The 19,235-nt window shown below is 52.3% G+C and overlaps 8 protein-coding genes and 1 non-coding gene across 9 annotated transcripts; 5 read left to right on the top strand and 4 right to left on the bottom strand.

Moving 5' to 3' along the window:
- Nucleotides 1-140: 140 nt before the first annotated feature.
- KLTH0C02750r lies at nucleotides 141-229 on the bottom strand. Its single transcript is given in 2 exon segments — nucleotides 141-176; nucleotides 191-229. It is a non-coding gene; the product is annotated as a tRNA-Tyr (tRNA).
- A 544-nt stretch (nucleotides 230-773) lies between these two features.
- On the top strand, nucleotides 774-1,418 carry CDC8 (bifunctional thymidylate/uridylate kinase; the record flags this gene model as incomplete). Its single annotated transcript, XM_002552301.1, has 1 exon — nucleotides 774-1,418. The coding sequence occupies one exon, from the start codon at nucleotides 774-776 to the stop codon at nucleotides 1,416-1,418; it is 645 nt and encodes a 214-aa protein (XP_002552347.1).
- Nucleotides 1,415-1,858, bottom strand: APS2 (Aps2p; the record flags this gene model as incomplete). Its single annotated transcript, XM_002552300.1, has 1 exon — nucleotides 1,415-1,858. One exon carries the CDS (start codon nucleotides 1,856-1,858, stop codon nucleotides 1,415-1,417), a length of 444 nt encoding a protein of 147 aa, XP_002552346.1.
- A 156-nt stretch (nucleotides 1,859-2,014) lies between these two features.
- PEX1 (AAA family ATPase peroxin 1) lies at nucleotides 2,015-5,074 on the top strand (the record flags this gene model as incomplete). The annotated part of the gene is made up of 1 exon (XM_002552299.1): nucleotides 2,015-5,074. One exon carries the CDS (start codon nucleotides 2,015-2,017, stop codon nucleotides 5,072-5,074), a length of 3,060 nt encoding a protein of 1,019 aa, XP_002552345.1.
- Nucleotides 5,075-5,303: 229 nt separating this feature from the next.
- On the top strand, nucleotides 5,304-7,631 carry PTK2 (protein kinase PTK2; the record flags this gene model as incomplete). The annotated part of the gene is made up of 1 exon (XM_002552298.1): nucleotides 5,304-7,631. The coding sequence occupies one exon, from the start codon at nucleotides 5,304-5,306 to the stop codon at nucleotides 7,629-7,631; it is 2,328 nt and encodes a 775-aa protein (XP_002552344.1).
- Nucleotides 7,632-8,486: 855 nt separating this feature from the next.
- On the top strand, nucleotides 8,487-9,275 carry CBF1 (Cbf1p; the record flags this gene model as incomplete). Its single annotated transcript, XM_002552297.1, has 1 exon — nucleotides 8,487-9,275. One exon carries the CDS (start codon nucleotides 8,487-8,489, stop codon nucleotides 9,273-9,275), a length of 789 nt encoding a protein of 262 aa, XP_002552343.1.
- Nucleotides 9,276-9,983: 708 nt separating this feature from the next.
- Nucleotides 9,984-12,692, top strand: MNN14 (Mnn14p; the record flags this gene model as incomplete). The annotated part of the gene is made up of 1 exon (XM_002552296.1): nucleotides 9,984-12,692. One exon carries the CDS (start codon nucleotides 9,984-9,986, stop codon nucleotides 12,690-12,692), a length of 2,709 nt encoding a protein of 902 aa, XP_002552342.1.
- Nucleotides 12,693-12,747: 55 nt separating this feature from the next.
- On the bottom strand, nucleotides 12,748-13,995 carry NTA1 (amidase; the record flags this gene model as incomplete). Its single annotated transcript, XM_002552295.1, has 1 exon — nucleotides 12,748-13,995. The coding sequence occupies one exon, from the start codon at nucleotides 13,993-13,995 to the stop codon at nucleotides 12,748-12,750; it is 1,248 nt and encodes a 415-aa protein (XP_002552341.1).
- A 568-nt stretch (nucleotides 13,996-14,563) lies between these two features.
- Nucleotides 14,564-17,662, bottom strand: KLTH0C02574g (LicD family protein; the record flags this gene model as incomplete). The annotated part of the gene is made up of 1 exon (XM_002552294.1): nucleotides 14,564-17,662. The coding sequence occupies one exon, from the start codon at nucleotides 17,660-17,662 to the stop codon at nucleotides 14,564-14,566; it is 3,099 nt and encodes a 1,032-aa protein (XP_002552340.1).
- Nucleotides 17,663-19,235: the final 1,573 nt, after the last annotated feature.

The following is a 19,235-nucleotide window of genomic DNA, read 5'->3' as shown; positions in this document are numbered from 1 at the left end:
ATATTATAGAGACGAAATATATAAAAAGATAATGACTTGTGTAGCATAGAAGCTAGACCGCCGGAAAATGCCCATCTCACGCGTCTGCGGCTAATGCTTCCGAAAGAATTCGGATGGTGTAAAAAAGTTTTGCAAAAAATTCTCCCGGGGGCGATTCGAACGCCCGATATCAAGATTTCTTCGTAACACATTACAGTCTTGCGCCTTAAACCAACTTGGCCACCGGGAGGAATTGTTGGAAGAGGTAAAGACTATGGGCATTATATCTGGCTATACAAAGATAAGAAACTCGAGCATGCTGAAGAGTTCGTGGAGTTAGTCACCAGCGCTATAACCTTGAGCCTGGCCTGTGACGTCTGCGTTTGCTCCCACACCTTAAGCTGCCTTGAGAAACTAGTTTTTAGCGCTCGCCGCAAACAGCAGTGAGCGCAGCCGAAGCTAGCGATACAACCGCAGATTTTGTAGAGGGGAGGGAAACACAGTTGTATGGGGCTATGGCTAAGTATGGGTAGGAGAACTCATGAGCTGATTCGGGAAAAGCTTCATCTTTGTTCAACCTCTGACATGGCTTTTTGGGAGCGAACCTCGGACCGCAGGAGGGAAAGGGACAGCTTGATGAGACTTTACTCCACTCTTTCCAGGCCGGCATTTGCGCCTCAATTGGTGCACTTGTTAGCGTTCTTTTCAGGCTCTAGCAGTGCACTAGTCTCTCTTAGACACTTATACACGGTCGAAAAAATACATCTCTTACCGCTTCCCATCGCAGCATCGTCATGGGCCGTGGAAAACTGATTCTGATCGAGGGCCTTGACCGGACGGGGAAAAGTACGCAGGCGGGTAAGCTCACTGAGCGCCTCGGTCCTGACTCTCAATTGATCAAGTTCCCAGATAGATCTACTAAAATTGGGGGTTTGATTAACCAGTACCTGACAGACCCATCATTCCTTCTACCAGATCAAGCCATCCACCTCCTGTTTTCAGCCAACAGATGGGAGGTTGCCGAAGAGATAAAGGCGCTGCTGCTTGAAGGCCGCAACGTGGTTCTTGACCGCTACGTTTATTCTGGTGTCGCGTACTCGGCGGCCAAGGGAGTTCCGGGGATGGATTTGCGTTGGTGCTTGCAATCAGACGTGGGACTTCTCAAGCCCGACCTGACACTTTTCCTCACAAATCAAGGCAGCGAGCTGCGACAAGGGTTTGGCGACGAGCGTTACGAGAACTCGGCGTTCCAACAAAAGGTGCGTGAACAGTTTTCCACCTTTTTCAACGACTTCGAGGATCCAGACTACAGTCAGGCACATATCAAGGTTCTTGAGACCTCAGGCAAGTCCATCGAGCAGGTCCATGACATGGTGTGGTCCACAACTAGCGCATTCATGCAGGAATATGCAGATATCCAGGATTTTATGTATTTCTAACTTAGTCTGTCTAAATAGTTGACGCGCTCTAGAATTACATCTTTGCAAGTCTCCTGGATCTCGCCGCCTATTATGAGCTCATCTAGAATCATATAAGCCTTGTGGAAGTTGAAAACGATGTCCAGCTCGCAAACGTTACCAAAAAAGGCGTCTAAAACCTCGACTAGAAGGTGAATGTGTGATAAATAGATCAATTCTTCGTCTTGTAGACCAACGCCCATAACAAAGTACAGCCCGGCGTATCGCTTGTAGACGAGCTTTGTTGAATCCGAGAATTCAACAAAGTTGCTCTGATGCCTGTGGTCTCTTGACGATATTAGCTTGTATATTTGCGCGATTGTGGACTGGCTACTGTTCGCATCTCCGGAGAAAGGCTCAAAGAGCCTTATTAGACGCAGCGCACCTTGTTTATTCAGGCATATAACGAACTTTATTGACATGGCTTCCTTCCAGGGTGCTGACCGGTGGAACGGCGGTGCTCTTAAAAGCTTTTTAAAGAGTTCCACTTAGGATGTCTTTTTCGGCTTCGAGTTGAAATTGTTACATCAGAATCAGGTAGGGACTATTATAAGCATTACCGCCGATTCCGCGGTGCAATGACCTCAGGCAGTGGCGAGTTGAAATTCCAAAGCATTAAGCTTGCATTGTATGATGGAATAAGAAGCAATTTTGTTAGGCTCCCCAGCTCGATTGTTCAGGTGCTGGAAAACTCCCCCATTCCAGTTCACGAATACGGCATCGAGATAAGCGGTGAAAAGTACGAATTCTCAGTGGGATGGGATGGTTTCGAGTCCTCCCAGGGGCTGAATGGACAAGCTGCGATCCAGATCAACCCCGTGCTGGCAGCAACCTACGGTGTCCGGGACGGTAATGTCGTAGACCTAACGATCAAACATTTTGGTGAGAACCTCGTAGCCAAAGAGGTTTACATTGAACCGCAAACGAGCGACGATTGGGAAGTTGTCGAAAGGAATGCGCGCTTCCTACAGGACGACATACTGCATCAAACAAGGATTGTTGCCAAGAATTCCATTCTTATATGCTACGTTGAAAGAACCATTGCGAAGTTCAAGATCCAACGGTTGGTTCCTGAGACCCTTGATATTGCAAGACTTGGAACGGATACTCTTGTGGTAATTTCCCCAATGCTAAACAAGTCACGAATTCCTAATGGAAAACCTAAGAATCATCTTGAGGCCTTCGTAACGCACAGCCCGCATATTTTGAGAAGCATTTGTTGGGACGAAGACCTTAAAGGATACTCGGTAGGCGTCAGTCCTGGAGACATAAAGTCGCCTTTGGCATTTGTGTCTATCGTTCGCAATCCGCTGGAAGGGAAAGTGCAAGAAGATCGCCCCTCGGACGATACCGCTATAGAATGCGCTCAACGGATAGCCGTTAAAGTTGTTGTAATTGAGCACCTTGAAAGCTCTCAGGCCGTGGTTTCCGACCTCGCTTGGGAATCTCTTGGTGTCCGAAAGAAAAACGGTGAAAAGGTTAAAATCGAGTATATTAGCAACCACGTCGCAGCTGCGACGCCTACAGTCTTTATCCATCCAGTCGATCGATCGCAAGATGCTTCAGATGTTGTTCTAAATGGTGAGAACTCCTATTTTGATGAATCCTTTTCTGAACAAATAAAAACTATGTTCTCGGGCTGTGTTTTAACTGACAAGGCTTATTTACCAAGCAAGCTCGCGTACTTCGAATTGGTGTCTGAACATGGAAAGCACGTACAGTTTTGCGAATGGAATGAGAATAAGATGGGCATTAAAATCCTTGACTCTGCGGTGAGGATTTCGCGAAGAGAGCCTGAGCAAGAAGCACCTAAAATACACAAAGAACCTCTAGGATTTGAAAAGCTGATTGAGGATATGGCTGCGTATCTGACACTGCCATTTGTCCCTTCGGGAACTACTTTGGTTACAGGAAGCAGTGGTGTCGGAAAGACTTTACTTGTAAAGGAACTTGAAAACCACCTCAAGAACTCTACTTCCCTTCATGTGAGTTATGTAGATTGTGAAAGCCTTATTGAAAGCACCAACTTTGCAAAGATGAAACAGCTTTTACATAGGTTAATTTCCTGTTGCTACTGGCATGGTCCCTCACTATTAATACTTGATAACTCGGAACTCCTCTTTCCTAGCACCAAATCCGAAGAAGAACAGCCAACTCGTAATGCCTCATCAGACGCATCCTCAAAGTTGAGCCAGCTTTTTGCAGCAGAAATCGAAAGAGTCGCCTCCAAGGACTCGCGCATGGTTCGCGTGCTTTTAACTGCGAAAAACCGAGACCAATTGAATCAGCTGCTGTTTTCTAGGCATACAATTAGCAAAACCTGGCCCTTGACTCCACCGAACAAGGACCAGCGCAGGATCTTTTTCGAAAATTTCGTTGCCGAGAAGTCATTACAACTCTCCGATGATTTAGACGAATCTATGATGGCAATAGAAACAGAGGGCTACTCTCCTCAAGACATTTTACTTTTTTGTGACAAACTGCTCTTCGAACATCTGTGCGATCAAGATGACATCGGAGCAGGGTTGACTCGTAAAACCTTTGAACGCAGCATTGCGACTTTCACGCCATCATCGCACCGCGGTATAAAGCTGCAGAAAAATTCCGGCGTTAAGTGGACAAGCGTAGGAGCTATGCATAAGGCTAAAAATATGCTCTTAGAAACCCTAGAATGGCCAACAAAATATGCCCCGATTTTCTCGGAGTGTCCCCTCAGATTAAGGTCCGGTATTCTGCTGTACGGCTACCCTGGTTGTGGGAAAACCATGTTGGCAAGTGCAGTGGCGCAGCAGTGCGGCCTTAATTTCATATCCATTAAGGGTCCAGAAATACTAAACAAATACATTGGCGCCAGTGAACAGAATATAAGAGAGATCTTCGAAAGGGCACAAGCTGCAAAGCCGTGTATCCTTTTTTTTGACGAGTTCGATTCAATCGCTCCAAAAAGAGGACATGACTCGATAGGCGTTACTGACCGTGTTGTCAACCAGATGCTTACGCAAATGGATGGAGCTGAGGGCCTAGAAGGCGTCTACGTGCTCGCAGCGACCAGCCGGCCCGATCTGATAGATTCTGCACTTCTAAGACCAGGAAGACTAGACAAGAGTATTCTGTGCGGGCTGCCGGATGAACGCGAACGTTTGGAGATCTTGGAGGCGGTGGTTTCAAGCGGCAACATGGAACTTGAACCTGACTGTCACTTGAGCAGCGCCGCGGCCGCCACAGATGGTATGTCGGGGGCTGATTTGCAAGGGCTCTGTTACAACGCGTACTTGAAGGCTGTGCATCGGAGTATGGCCTCCGCGCCGCTAAAGGAGGAGAAGCAAACGGCGACGCGGCCGTCGTTTGAGTACTTCACATTGGACGAAACCAAGGGTCTGCCTGTTGAGTTTTTAGACCGCCTGCAGCAAAAATCGGCAAATTCAGATAAGCCTGAAGACGAGCGTGCGGCCTCTGGTGCCCCGAAGATTTCCATACAGGACTTGCTTGAGGCTTCCTCCGAAACCAAGCCAAGCATTTCTTCTAGCGAACTCCAAAAACTAAGTGCTATCTATAATACCTTTTCGCAGGATAGAGATGCGAACATGCCCGCGGGCGAGGCCTCCAATCAGATTGGTGGTAGGCTCACGCTCATGTGAGGTTTCACTAGCCCTCAAGAGACGAGCTAGTTTAGAAACAAGGATGTAATATTCTATCACGTGGGACAGTAGGCTTTTTGCTGTAGTGTAGTACGAAGGGGGTAATTTAACAAAAAGCGTGCCAGTTACTTCCGCCTTCCGTGAGCGTACCGTTAGTAACACGAACTGGTCGAGTTATAGCTAACTGAAAGCCCTAATCTGAAGTACCTCTTGGGCGTACGGACTTCAAATGGCGTCTACAAAGAGTGCTGAGAGCGGAGGATCTTCCCATGTTGTGAACTCTGTAGTGCCAAGCAATATGAAAGAAACTAGCGCACCATCTTCGGAAGTTAGCCGTCGAGACACTGACATTGAGAAAAAGAGCAAAGCGGCTGCTGAGCTACCTCCAAGAAGTCAACGGGAGCAGCACGCCAAGGACCTTCGCGGCTTGAACCGCAGCTCCTCTGTTCGTGCCATGAGCTCGCTAAGAAAGATATTCCATCGCTCGCAGTCGCACCATGAGCCTGACGGCCGCTCCAGAGCTCCAGTTAAAGCCGGAACTGGTATGGGAATGCTGCATGGCGCCTTTGAGAGTGAGCAAAAGAGTCGCAGTAGAAGCTCTTCCTTGCTTCACAGAAAGAACCAGCACGCTATCTTACCGCAGCAAAACCATGTTCCAAATCATCTCATTCAGTCCTCGTCGAACCCTGCGCTCAGCAGTGCGGTTTCACATAACGTGAACCCTTTTATCGCGCATAGGAACCCTGGCTTTGAGTCACCTTTCAGTGCCCTAGGCAAAGGCACCGATATTGCCGCCCCTAGGAAGTCAAATACCCACGGATCGAACCCTATCTCGCGCAAGACATCCTCAAACGAGTCCAATATGGTTTACAATCCATATGGAACTCTCTCAAAGAACAACACTTCAAGTTCTCAGCACGGACTGTCGTTTTATCTGCAAGATGGCAAGGAAGAGCTTCCGTTACTTCCAACACCTTTGAAAGATCCCAACGAGTATCTACCGGAGGGTTACCGGCAGTACAGCGTTCAATTGGCTGATAATTTCTGCTATCCTGAAAGAAACACAGCTGACGATATGAACTTGGGTTCGGGGGGCTCCAGTGAGGTGCGTACTGTGCGCTCTTTATTCCACAAGAAAGACCTTTATGCTCTGAAGAAGTTCAAGCTACTGAGGAACGAGGAGCCTGAACATTTTTACAAGCGTTGCTCTAAGGAGTTTATTCTCGCCAAGCGCCTGAGTAAAAATCCGCACATTGCCAACACTTTTTATTTGGTAAAGGTATCGACCACAACTTTTATGACAAGAGGGTGGGCCTTCGTTATGGAGTATTGTTCCGGGGGAGATCTTTATTCGCTCATCTCGAGGCCGACCTGGAAGAAGCGTCCCTTAAAGGAAAAGTTCGATTACTGGAGGCAGGTTGTCGAGGGTATTAAGTTTGTTCATAGTCAGGGCATTGTCCACAGAGATCTCAAGCCTGAGAACGTTTTAATTGACAAAGAAGGTACTGCCAAGATTACAGATTTTGGTATCTCTGATTGGGGACATGAAGACCCAGATGACCTGAATAGCCCCGTAAGTCTTTTTGAGAACTACGTGGGATCTCCGCCTTACTCACCGCCCGAGGTCATGGCTTTTAACGACGATAATGCAACCAAACAGGATAAGAAGCCGTATGACGCTCACAAAATGGACTGCTGGGCATTAGGTATGCTGCTTTTTGTCCTGGTGTACCAATGCTCGCCATTCTTGGACGCTTACAAGACGGACTCCAAGTTTAGGTCCTACGTCCTCTCCTACAACAACTACGTGGATCACATCAACCCGCAGTTCAGGAAGCCTGGCAATCATCGCCCAGGTCCAGGAAGCGAGTTTCAGTTTGGCCGCGAGTTCCAAAGTGGGGGAGCTTCGAGGGTTGCGTGGAGGTTAGCAGACCCCGACGCTAAAACCCGGTACACGATGCAGGACCTTTTGGAAGACCCCTGGTGGGCCTCGATCTCAGCCGGTGTGCACGAGAACCCTCACGCGGTGCCAAAGGCTCCTGAGCTAAGACACTCTAGTTACGAGAGTAACGGTGGGTTTTCTCCCGCAGCGAACACGTCAGCCAAGGCCTCTGAGGAGGAACTCGCACACACTTCTAATCCATTTCTGAGCAAGACAAAGAACAAGTCGAAGTCGATGTTATCGATCGCTGAGACACCGGCACCTCCTCTGGTCCAGGCCCAGGCAGAATCGCTGCCTACTCTGAGTGAGGAAAAGGCGAACGAGGACAATGCGGCCGCCCCATCCCAAGAACATGAAGGTGCGACTATCCCGTTACAGGACAATAGCAATGCGAATACTCTGCCCCAGGAGAACGACAATCTAACCGCCTTGCCTCAAGAGCACAGCAGTGCAACCGTCTTGCCTCAGGAGCAGGCCGAGATCCCCGCGAAGCCAAATGGAGGCTTGCACGGAGATAAAGTTGCGGAATTGGACAAGGAAGTACACGAGAATGAAGACAGCAGCACTAAGAAGGATATCTGGGCTGACGCGAGGGAAAAGGAAGAAGAAACCTAATACGAAGATAACAGGCGAGTGCTGCCATATGCGAGAGTTGCTCGCTAATTTATATAATGAAGTAAAAGATTAAATTTGTAACTGCATGTTTAATACCAACTTGAGAGTTCGGCGTGGTGGACCGCGGGGATGTGTCTTCCTCCCTCTGCTGTTTTTCGGTGCTGTGGGTTCCGTTTAATGTTATAGCGAACATTAACTACATCTAGTTTAACAGACACTCCGAAAAATAAACAAAATGGAACTCAGCTAAAAACCCTCCTCACGAAGCATTTTCATACCGCTGAAGCGCGCTGCCATCACTGGCCGTGACCCGAAAGCTCCTTCTGAGTAGGGCATACCGCATTACAGGACCAGAAATAGCGCGTCTCATTCGTACCCAATGACATAACATCTCTCGAAGTTCCAAGCAACAGCGTCGGAGCAGTCCAGCGCAGCCCGGCCTTTTTGGCCACCTTCCATACCGCAGAGGCCCGGACACAAGTGCTAACCCTGTACGCCCCAGCTTCGAAAACGGCCTCGAAAACTGTTTCAGAATTAGCCGCTTGCGGGAGTATGGCCCGTGCTACCCGGACAAACCGATCATCACACCCCACGAGGGTATTACCCGCACTATACATCACATGGCCCCTCAAGTTATCGCGAACGACGAACAACCATGACGTTACCCTACCTTTCACGGGGCACGAGACGCAAATTTTGATAACGTGGATGTCTTGTGCCATGAACAAGTCCAAAACATGACCTTTAATTCAAACGAAAATCTGTGGACAACAAGCCCACGCCACCTTTAAGAACAAGAAGTTCCAGTACTACACGTGTTTGTCACGTTTCAAGACACATACAACTCCATCAAACATGGCCAAAAGACTACTCCCCAACGACGTTGAAGTCGGTAACGACGAGCTAAAGAGGCAACGCGCAGAGGCCGCAGAGCAAAGCAATATCGATGCGGAACTGCTGAAGGAGAAGCAAGACCCGGCGTCCGGGGACGAGGACGTGCACCGGGACGAGGACGAGGACGACCAAGACCACGATGGCACGGCAGCAGCTGCGGCCGTGGCGGCGGCCGCATACGGTGGGTTCATGGGGGGCCAGGACGACCCCAACCACGAGCTGCACCACGCACACCACGCGCACCACCACCACGACGTGCACGATGCCAAAGTCGAGGACGACGAGGATGACGACGACGCGTCGCTCAAGGACGAGGACGGCAAGCGCAGCGGCCGCCGCGGCCGCAAGCCCGCGCCCGTCACGGGGTCCGCCGAATGGCGCCAGCAGCGCAAGGACTCGCACAAGGAGGTCGAGAGGCGCCGCCGCGAGAACATCAACACAGCCATTAACAAGCTCAGCGAGCTGCTGCCCGTCAAAGAGTCCAGCAAGGCCTCCATCCTGCTGCGGGCCGCAGAGTACATTCTGAAGCTCAAGGACACAGAGAACGCCAACATCGAAAAGTGGACGCTGCAGAAACTGCTGGGCGAGCAGCAAGTCAGCACGCTGACCAAGGCCAACGAGAGTCTGCAGCTCGAGCTCGGCAACGCCTTCAAGCAGGTCGACATACTGAAGCGTCAGCTGAGGAATGCGGGCATTGCCGTGGACCCGGAGATCGCCAAGCTGGAAGCAGAGGCCACCAGAAACGAGTAAGTGGCAGGCGCATACCCTTCAATTCTAACAATCTCACTTTTCCCTTCCGAAGGCCTCTGTTTCTGCAGGCCTATGTTTTTTACTTTATTCTCTATTATGACCCGGGGCGTTGGTCCTGCCTGGTTTCGAATGCAGGCTGCGCCTTGTGTGTAACACTAACAAATACTCCTATACTCACGAATATGTATCAAGCTGTGTGAGCGGGTGCCCAGGCCCTGCCTCACCACGCAGGCGCAGGGCTCACGCCACCTGCTAGCTGCGGGTGCCCGGCCTAGCCCATTTTGCCCAGCACTTGTCGTCCAGGAAACAGCGACGACTGCGTTTTGGCTAATCTACGAGCGCATTCACTGCAAATCCTCTCAGCCAAGCCCGCATCTGTTCTTTACAAGCGAAAATCCAGGTACGAAAGCTGGAGAATGACAACGGTGTTCACCGATCAGCCACCCTGTTTTCTGACCATCTAATGTTTACACTTCTGCCGTTATAGGCGTTCTGCAGGAACTGATCTCTATTCTAAATGCACGCTGCGCCTGCTTATTGCATCCGAAATATTTTCTTGGCGCGCGCGGAAGTTTAATAAGCGGTGCCGGAAAATGGGGGCTGTGAGAATGGGCCAACGACATCTTTAAACCCAGGAATATTGGCAATTCATAGGTTACGCAGCTGGGGTGACCAAGGCTAATCAAGGCTACCGAGAGCGTATGAGAGATGGTCAGGCTGCACTGGGTAAGAAGGCTTTCAGGCCTGACAAAAATGCGGAGGAGAGACGTGAACGTGTGGGCAGTGTGCGGTGTTTCAGTGTGGCTGCTCATAAGTACATGGCTGGTGACCTCGAAGCAGAATTTGGGTGGTCCTTTCGCTAGCTGGGATCCCAGGAAAAGCTGGAGCACAGGCTGGAGCACAGACAACGGAACGGCGGCCGAGAAGGTCGATTTAGTAGAAAGCTACCGCGAATTTTACTACGGTACCAAGTTCGAGTATCCCGACCCGTATACTCTGCAGAAAGACCTTTTCGTGGTACACGTCGGTCCGGAGAAGGGCCGGCGGCTTGCGTCTGTGGATGAGCTGGAGTTCTACGACTCAGACCCGCGGCTGGTGTGGAGCGTCGTGTTTGAGCACTTGCTGCAAGACCGCAACGGCTCGGGATCGCTGCCCTTCTCGTGGTACGACTGGGCGGATTTCAGGGACTACAATAAGCTACTGTCGCTCAAGAAGACGGATGTCCCGTGCAAATTCTTCTTCCAGAAGCACTTCGATTCGTCAAAGCTGGCAGAAATCGAGATCGAGATAGGCGAGTTTCTTTTTGAGCTCGACAGAGACTACTACTTCGACGCACCCTCGGAGGACAGCAGTGCTGATGTGCAGGACCGCATAGCAGATGCCTGTGTTTCGAACCCGCGCGCTGACGCGGGTGCACGCAGCACTGTGGTGACGGCTCTCAAGGACAAAGTCAGGCCCGAGGTTTACAGGCTCCAGGCAAGAAACCACTTGCTTAACACTGTGGAAAACCCTATATCTATCACAATCATGGACAAAGACTCGGGATCCTGGCAGTTTAATGTTGAAAGAATACCCCGGAAAAATATTTTGGAGTCCGGACTGCTGGACTCATATTTACAAAGAAAAGAGGTCAAAAACCACGATCACGTTTTCGATCTTTCGAAGCAGTTTGCGGAGTTCGAGAAGAGTAAACCTGCGCGGGCTCACCGCGTTAATATCACTGAAATATCTGAAGAAGAGAGAAATGCGTTCCATGCGCCGTCTACGCATATACGAAAGTCAGACTTTGAATTCGATGCCTTGACGAGGATTCAAGAACTTGAAAGTAAAATCGACGAGCTAACGGCTCACGAGAAGGCGTACCTGAACAGCCTGCGGGTGTCTACTCAAACTCATTATGCGTTCGCGCCAAAACATTTCCGCGAGCCCTCGGACCTGAGTGATTTCGAGTCCCTAGGATGGCACCATGACGCGAGGTTTTTTAATGGGGCAGTTTTCCAAGACTTTCTTGACGCCCGGACCAGGCTTGATTCCATGATTCGGACATTTCAAAAGTTTCTGAAGGCTCACGGTCTGATATGCTGGCTTGCGCACGGCACGCTCTACGGATACGTTTACAATGGCTTAAGTTTTCCCTGGGACAACGATTTTGATGTTCAGATGCCTATTAGACATCTTCATATCATGGCACAGCATTTCAACCAGACCCTTGTGCTAGAGGACCCAAGAGAAGGAAATGGGAAATTTATTATAGATGTGGGAAGCTCAATTACAACGCGGATTAAAGGCAACGGCATGAACAATATAGATGCTCGGTTCATCGATGTGGACTCTGGACTGTACATTGACATTACTGGGATAAGTGTATCCTCCGCCATGCTCTCTGACCGTTACGCAGCTGAATTCTACAAGTTTAGAGACTCCATCGGAACCGAAATCAAACACGCCGACCCTAACCTAATAGCAAATGAGACTGACATACCCCTCCAGGTTTTAGCGAACAGAATGGACAGTGACGCAAAGTACACAGAAGAGGATAAAAAGGCGTTGGAAAAACTTGTAACAGAGGCCAACAAAGAGATGTCGAGCTCGAAATCTCCTTCCAAATACTACTCCGCAGAGCAACGCTACAATTTAAACTACGAGCTGGACTTGTACAATTGCAGAAATCACCATTTCTTACAATACGATATGATATCGCCATTGATACTCACAAGGTTTCATGGCGTCCCCGCGCTTGTACCCAACCAATACATCACTACACTGAGAAAAGAGTACTCGGTCCCATCCAGGTATGGTTTCCTTGCCCACAAGGGCAATACCTATGTTCCAGAATTCAGGTATTGGTGCACATCAACTGTTTTGAAACAAGCAATGAACAAAAAGGGGACTCAGGAGGGAATAGAGGTTGTTAATTCACCACTCAATAGTCTTAGTATCGAGGATGTCGGGCTTCTTTACAAAAATATTGCAGAGCTTCGGGAGGTTGAGCTACTCTCGCTTCTTCATAATAGCCGAAAGCAAAGCACCTACCGTCTGAAAGAACTCGAACTGCAATACGCAAATGGAACTGCGCATCAAAGGATCGAGGAATTACGACGGCTAGAAGAGCAGCTAGGATCCGATTTGTGCCCGCTCACCAAGGATCCTTACATTCAGCACCTACAAAGAGAAAAGTGGAGGGCCTTGGCCACACCAAATGATCCATCCTCAGAAGCTCTTTCGGAGGTGGATCTTGAAGTAGCAACTGACCTGCTAAAGTGGGTAGAATTAATGCATTCTAAACAGCTGCCATTTCTTAAAAAGGCTGTCTCAGGTGAGAACCCAGAGAGCAGAGACTACAACCAAATAGATGGCATAGAGGGCAACTTTATTTTCCGACTGGACCCTGACTTAAGGACTAAAGAAGATGATTGAGTCGGCACTCAAGAACTATTCGCTTTAATAAATTTTGTATAAGACGGAAGTACAGCTACAAGTCCCTTTCGATTTCAAAGCTCACATCGCGAACGATGACTCCCTCGTAACCCTTTCCAAGGTTTCCCAGGAGCTCAACGCTTCTATTCGAAGAATTCAAAATTTCCTCTTCATTGCCGTACTGCCCGTTGAACTTCAAAAACCCGGAAGAACCAGCATACACTGTAGCTCCATCCTCGGCACCGCAGCGATTACAAAGAACTAGCAGCGCATTCTTGTTCTCGAAAAGCCATGGCGCTTTCAGCGAGCTACCGAGATAGGTGAACCTACTGCCTTTGAATTTCGCCAAAATGGGCTTCAAAGCTTTTTCGACAAACCAGTTTTCGCGCCACTTGCATGCAAGAAATGGCATAAAACGAATAGTCCAGTAATCCAAGTTCTGCTGATCAGGGCGGCTTAGGTCCGAGTAGGACGAGGCGACGCCAGCGTCAGATGGAGCAGAGGTGAGAGTACCATTACCGGGACATTCTTCTTCGCAAGTACCATCCCGGAGTTTAATGTTCACCTGGAATTGGTTCTGGGATCCATGCAACGGAAGCCCGAGCTGGTCCATAGTCCTCGCAATCTCGGCTTTCCCCGTAGCGGGGTCTGCCGTATCGCGAGTAACCGAGGAGGCGTGCAGCCAGGCCATGGGGACAATGAGCAGCTCCGTGCCGTGCTCCAGCTGGTAGGTTGAGAACTCGCATTCTTGGAATGGCGCCTTGAACTTGTAGGGGCTCAGGTCCATGCAGATGCCAATGGCACTCCGGAGCTTAACGTCGTGCACGTGCCCATCATGATCACGTGCCTTACCCTTCAAGGGGAGCTCGAATGCTTGAAAGCCGGCTGGATTTTCGGCACACTGCCATTCCTCGTCGGTGTCGTAAAGGAAGGACTTGCGGTAGTTGAAGGCGAGCTTGCCCTCCTCATCAACGACCAGGGCCGAGTTGTACGCCTGCTGGTTGTCGCCACGCTCTGGGTACCCCATGACCGTAACACATGACAGCTTTCGCGAGATCTGCTGGCAGAACTCCCATGCCGGGCCTTCCTGTGGCCTGCACAGATGGGCGCTGATTTCCGCGCGCGAGTGGAAGCTGTAGCCTGACAGCGCGAACTCAGGGAAGACTACAATATCTGGCTGGTATCGTTCCACACGGCGCACCAGCGAGTGGGCCCGTACAACCGTTTCCTCGAGATGCCCTATCTGCGGGTTTAACTGCACAACAGCAATGCGCAAATTCACCGTTAGCCTTTTCAATCCCATATTGGTTTTCGCAAACAGTCCAGACCAAGTCCCCTTCAACGCTGTCTCGTTCCAGGGAGAGGCTCGATGACTTGCTTTAGTCTAATCGTTTATCAAATTGTGGGTGCAGCAAAAAGAGTTTTGAAAAAACTTGGTTTATCTTTCTGGCTGAACACGAGACTTGCGTGCATACGGCGGGCATGTAGGCACTGCTGTGACTATGCCAAGAACATGCAGGAACAATGCATATTGGTAAGACTCCGAGAATGGCTTCTTTTAAAGTGTGGATCTAGAATTCACAGCGCGCCAAGCTTCCGGGAATGACGAGAATTCCGGGCGAGGCCCGCGGCCGAGAGCTCCAGATAGATCTCTCGAAGCGAAAGGTGGCGCTGCGCCTCCAATGGGCCCAGAATAGAGGGAATTTCGCGTGCGAAAGGATATGCGTATAATATTAGGTTTTCTACTTCATTATTTCAGGTGATTATTGCCCTGTAACTCTCTAGATATGTTATGAGGGGACATGGAATAGCAACGGATTTTTTTCGGGAGGTTCTATGCACATTGCGTATGCGAGCCGAGGCACGATCCGCTAAATAGTGGTCCACTCTTGGACCAGCTCGGGCGGGTCGGCATCAAAAATTTGGTTGTGGCTGTTCTCGCCTATCGCGAAGAAACGGCTTCCCAGATTATTGAAGTCCAAGTCGCTGGGTGGATATTGGTAGCCAGCCTCTCTGGCCCAATCGAACTCGCGGCGGATCATGAGATCATTGAGCTCGAGTAGCTTGTCTGAGTTCTCTAGATGCGCTTTTTTCAGCTCGCGATCTAGCTGCTTGTATGAGATGGTGCTCCGGTCGAGAAGGTTATACCAGACGACAGTCTCCAGACGCTGCTGGAAGGGGTCTTTGTAGCCGCCTGTGAAGGCTCTGTTACTGACGAACCCGCGTAGAGCCTCCACCTTCTGGTCGGGCGAGCGGGACTCGTCGTAGGTCAGTTCAAGCTCCTTTTGGCGGAATATAGACATGTGGAAGGTATTCGTGGCAAGACTGAAAAACTCCTCGATCTCGGAGTCGGCAAGAACCGCGGCGTTCTGGAAGAGCGACGCGGTTTCAGGGAAGTCTAAGTTTTTGAGATGGTCGGTATCGACGCGGGTGGGGACTCCGGCGCCCTGCGCCATCCGTTCCAGTCCGCCCTTGCCAATCCACAGACGAAACTCAGGCACAAACGAGCGGCCCTGAAACTCAATATAGGAGTAGTTGCTGGGGGCATGGTACTCGTTTTTCAAGATCTGGATCACGCGGTTGGGTACGTATGCCTTGGCACCGTGGAAGAACGTGAGTCTCAAGGGCGACAGCTCCGACAGATGGTTGTAGTGGTTGTTGCGGCAGTTGTAGACCTGGATGTGCTTGTTGATATTGTAGCGGTAATCAGGAGATTCCTTATCTTTTCCGTTCTGCCTCGAGTTAACAGTGTTAAAGTACGACTTCAGGACATGCTCGCGCTGCTTGGTGAAGTTTCCGTATTGCTTCGTCTCAGCCTTGACCATTTCGTCGTACGATAGGCCGGTAATACCCTCGACAAGGTTGGGATCCTTGAAGTGGGTGAGGCTGGAGATGTTGTTTTGCGTAGTGAAGTTCTTGATCAGAGGGTCGAAGCGCTTGTTGGCGCCGTCGGAGGACACCGACAGACCTGTAATGTCGACGTAAAGACCAGAGTCAACGTCGATGAACCGGGCATCAATGTTGTTGTTGTTGTTGCCGTGGATTCTACTGGTGATGGAGCTGGTTACGTCCAGGAAGAAGCGGCCATTGCCCACTTCGGGGTCCTCGACGATCAGCGTCTGATTGAACTTCTCGGCCAGCTTGTTCAGGTGGACGATGGGCATTTGCATGTCGTGGTCGCCGTCCCAGGGGAAAGCCAGACCGTCGTAGAGCCACCCATACATGGTGCCGTGGGACAGCCAGGAGTTGAGGCCGTTGGAATGCACAAAGTTGAGCCAGGCGCGGACCAGAGCGTCCAGACGGGCGCGCATGTCGGTGTGTTCGACCCCACCCCTGAAGAAACGGGCGTCGAAGTGGTGGCCCAAGTGGACGTAGTCGGAGACAGAAGAGGCCTCATTGAAGTACTTGGCAAGATGCATTGGATGGGTGTTGATGGAGAACTTGAGGGACTCCAAATATGACTGCTGGTGGCGTGTGCGGGTCTCGAGAGCCTCAAGCTCGCGGATCTTGGCCTTGGCGTCGAACTCAAACTCGTCGTTGCTCATCTCGATGAGATAAGGCATCTCGGTGGGCTGAACGGGTTCTGTGGGCTCTGCTGGTTCCGCAGACGCGGTGGATGGCCGCGTCAGAGATTTGGTCACGAGCTCTTTCAGGGCCTTGAACTTCTGGATGTTGTCGAACTCGATGTCGCGGGCCGGAAACTCCGGGTACGAGGGCACGTTGCGGCGAAGGTAGTTGCGCAGCAGGCCGTTGAACAGCAGCCCGCGTGGCACGCCCGCAGAGTCCAGCGGCGCGCCTGCGTCGACCTCGACCTGCAGCGTGGAGCCGTTCCGGTTAAGAAACGTGATGGAGTTGGGGGGCTCCGCGGTAGTCATGAGCGTGGCGCGTGCCTGCAGCCCGTAGAGCTCGGGCCGCGAGAAGTTGAGCGGCTTGAGCATGCGGAACCCCGGCAGCAGCGCATTGGCCTGATCCGAGTCGCACAGCTCCTCGGGCCGCGGTAGCCGCGGCGTGGAGTGCGAGAACGCAGACACGCTGTCGAACTTGGCCGCGCCCAGGCCGCGCGCGCGGTCCTCCTCGAAGAGCTTGTAGCCGAACCGGCGCTCGAACGCGAGCACCTTGTCGGCGGGGTAGTATTTGCGCACGATCATGTCGCAGGCGGGCTTTTCCGCGGGCGGCAGGTCGATGAACCCGTTAAGGAGCTGCGAGTTAGTCCAGTCGTACCAGTTGAAAGGCACGCTGAGGTTGGCGAAGAGCGACTCTGCGTCATGGACTTCCTGGTGCTCCAGATGGTTCAGCAGCTCGTCGTAGTACACGGCGGTGGCGAGCCGCGGGTCGTAGTTGTAGGAGCGCAGCGGGAACTGGAGGTTGCGGCCCTCGGCGGCTGCGCCGTCTCCGGTGACATGATTATCTCCGGCCTCACCTCCGGCCTTCACCGCGGGCTCGGCCGGGCCCTCGGCCGCTTCGCCGGCTCCTATGAACAGCGTCTCCAGGTTCTCCACCGGCCGCTGGAGCCGCCCAAACAGCGTCTGCGCGGCGGAGCACGGCAGCACGTAGCGCACCGCCGTGTCGAACTTCCAGGCGCGGTAGAAGTTCACGAGGTCGCTCGCGGATGGCGCGGCCGAGGCCTTGCCACTGTCGCCGTCGCCGTCGCTGCTGCGTCGCAGCCCACGCACCACGTACTCGACGTCGCGGTCCGGGAGCCGAACTCGGCTCCCAGACGTCAGCCCCGGCAACATGCGGTTGGGGTCTGCGCGGAACACCGCGGCGGAACCGCCCAGCAACCACCGCTCCAGGCGGCTGGCGCCGGCGCCGACGCCGCCGCTAACGCCGCGCGCGAGCCCTGCGATCCCTGCTTCGCGGCCATCTTCCACCAGCACCACGGAAACCACGATGTATACCACCTCCGCCAGCACCGTTACCAGCAGGAGCGTGATCAGCCTCCGGCTGTTTCTGCCTAATTGTGTTCTCATCCCTTATAAGAAAATAAAAAAACGCTGCAAGACTAGCGAGCACCCGGCAGTGTAGGGCTCAACCTTAGCAGCGGCGCGCGTGTAGCGATTCTGGTATCAACTGCAGCGCCTGTAGCCTGGATGTGTGCGTGTTCTTCCTCTGTAACAACGCTCCGGCCAAAGAACAGAAACGAAGTTAGGTAGATGGAATTCCCCGTGCAAGACAACCTGCAAGAATTCCAAGCTGTGGTTGCGGTTCTGAATCAATCCCGGAACCTCTGAATGCACACGAGCTTATAAGTATCTATGCGAGGCAAGCTATGTACGCGACAGGCAATGCTTACTGTGGACAGGGTCGCGGCGCTTCCGCAAGACCCTGCTTGATTCCGAGCTCGCTCGGTTTTATATACCCAGTTGCGCTCGCGCAGCGCAGCGCAACGGCCGGGGCAAACGGGACCGAAAAGCGACAAAAGGAAAACACCGCTTGAAGCGTGCTTTTTCCTCGACGGACAACATCGAAGGGCCCACGTCCGCGGGATAAGCATTGCGCAGCACGGGGCCGTGCGGACGCGTCTGTGAGTGCCCGCTGGTAAGCGCGCGTCAGCGCGCGAATGCGTGCGAATGCGCGCTTACGTCATACTAGCCCTGCGGCCCGACAGAGGCGCTTGCCCGCGTGACTTGTGCATGACGGCGATCCCGCGCCATCCGGCACGCCCTCTTGTGCACCCAGATAAGGTTTGGGGTCTTTCCCCCGGGCGTGTGTCAGAACTCGAAGAGCTGCTGGTTGCAGATGGATGCAGAGAATGTGGAAGGAATGGTCCTGAAACAAACATTGTGTCTCATGCTGCCGTTGTTAGGCAGGCGCGTCGTTTGTCAGCAGGAGGCCTAAGCACGGCATAGAATGGAGACGAAACGGGGCTGTGGCTTAAGGTGTGTGAAACGCTTGTTAGAGCGCGAGAATCGGGCGAGAAGCGGGCGAGAAGCGGGCGAGAAGGCACATGGAGAACAAGGCGAAAAGCGCGTGTCGAGGGGTTGTTATGCAGCAGTGGGAGGCGCAGACAATAGGCGCGCATGGGCGCGAAAAGCGGAGCGCTAGCGGTGAAAGGAAGCAGAGGAAGGAGAGGCAGCGGCGCCGACAGCGGCGTCTGGCTCGGAAATCTCCCGGAGATTGGGCGGGCCTAGGCCCGCCCTCGAACCGTTACGGCCGTGTCACGGCCGTACCGGCCCAGTGTCTCGAAGCTGCGCGGCGCGCACTAGGGTGGATCTGGGCCGCCGGCGTTTTTTTTTCCCGCGCGAACGGTTGCCGCCGAACGCCGCTCGTGGTGACGGAGCTTCACAAGGAACACGCTCCGTCGGCGATGCTCTGCACGACGTATGCATGCTTCGGTGCAGGTGCTTGCCAGAAGGGGGCAGGAACGCCCGAGCGTACGGGATGACGCCGAACTCCGCGGAACGACACGTGAGGCGTGCGCGGACGCGTGCGAGCGCATGCGAGTGCATGCGCGCGGGCCGGAAGCTCTATGCGCCGCGAGCGCAAAGACAGAATACCCTTGCGCGGGCACGTGATATGGATGCGCCGCAGATCCGCGGGGCT

Source organism: Lachancea thermotolerans (assembly GCF_000142805.1).
Source record: "Lachancea thermotolerans CBS 6340 chromosome C complete sequence".
Classification (NCBI taxonomy): Eukaryota; Fungi; Ascomycota; class Saccharomycetes; order Saccharomycetales; family Saccharomycetaceae; genus Lachancea; species Lachancea thermotolerans.
Note: the sequence above shows the minus strand (reverse complement) of the source record. Positions and strands in the feature narration are given on the sequence as shown.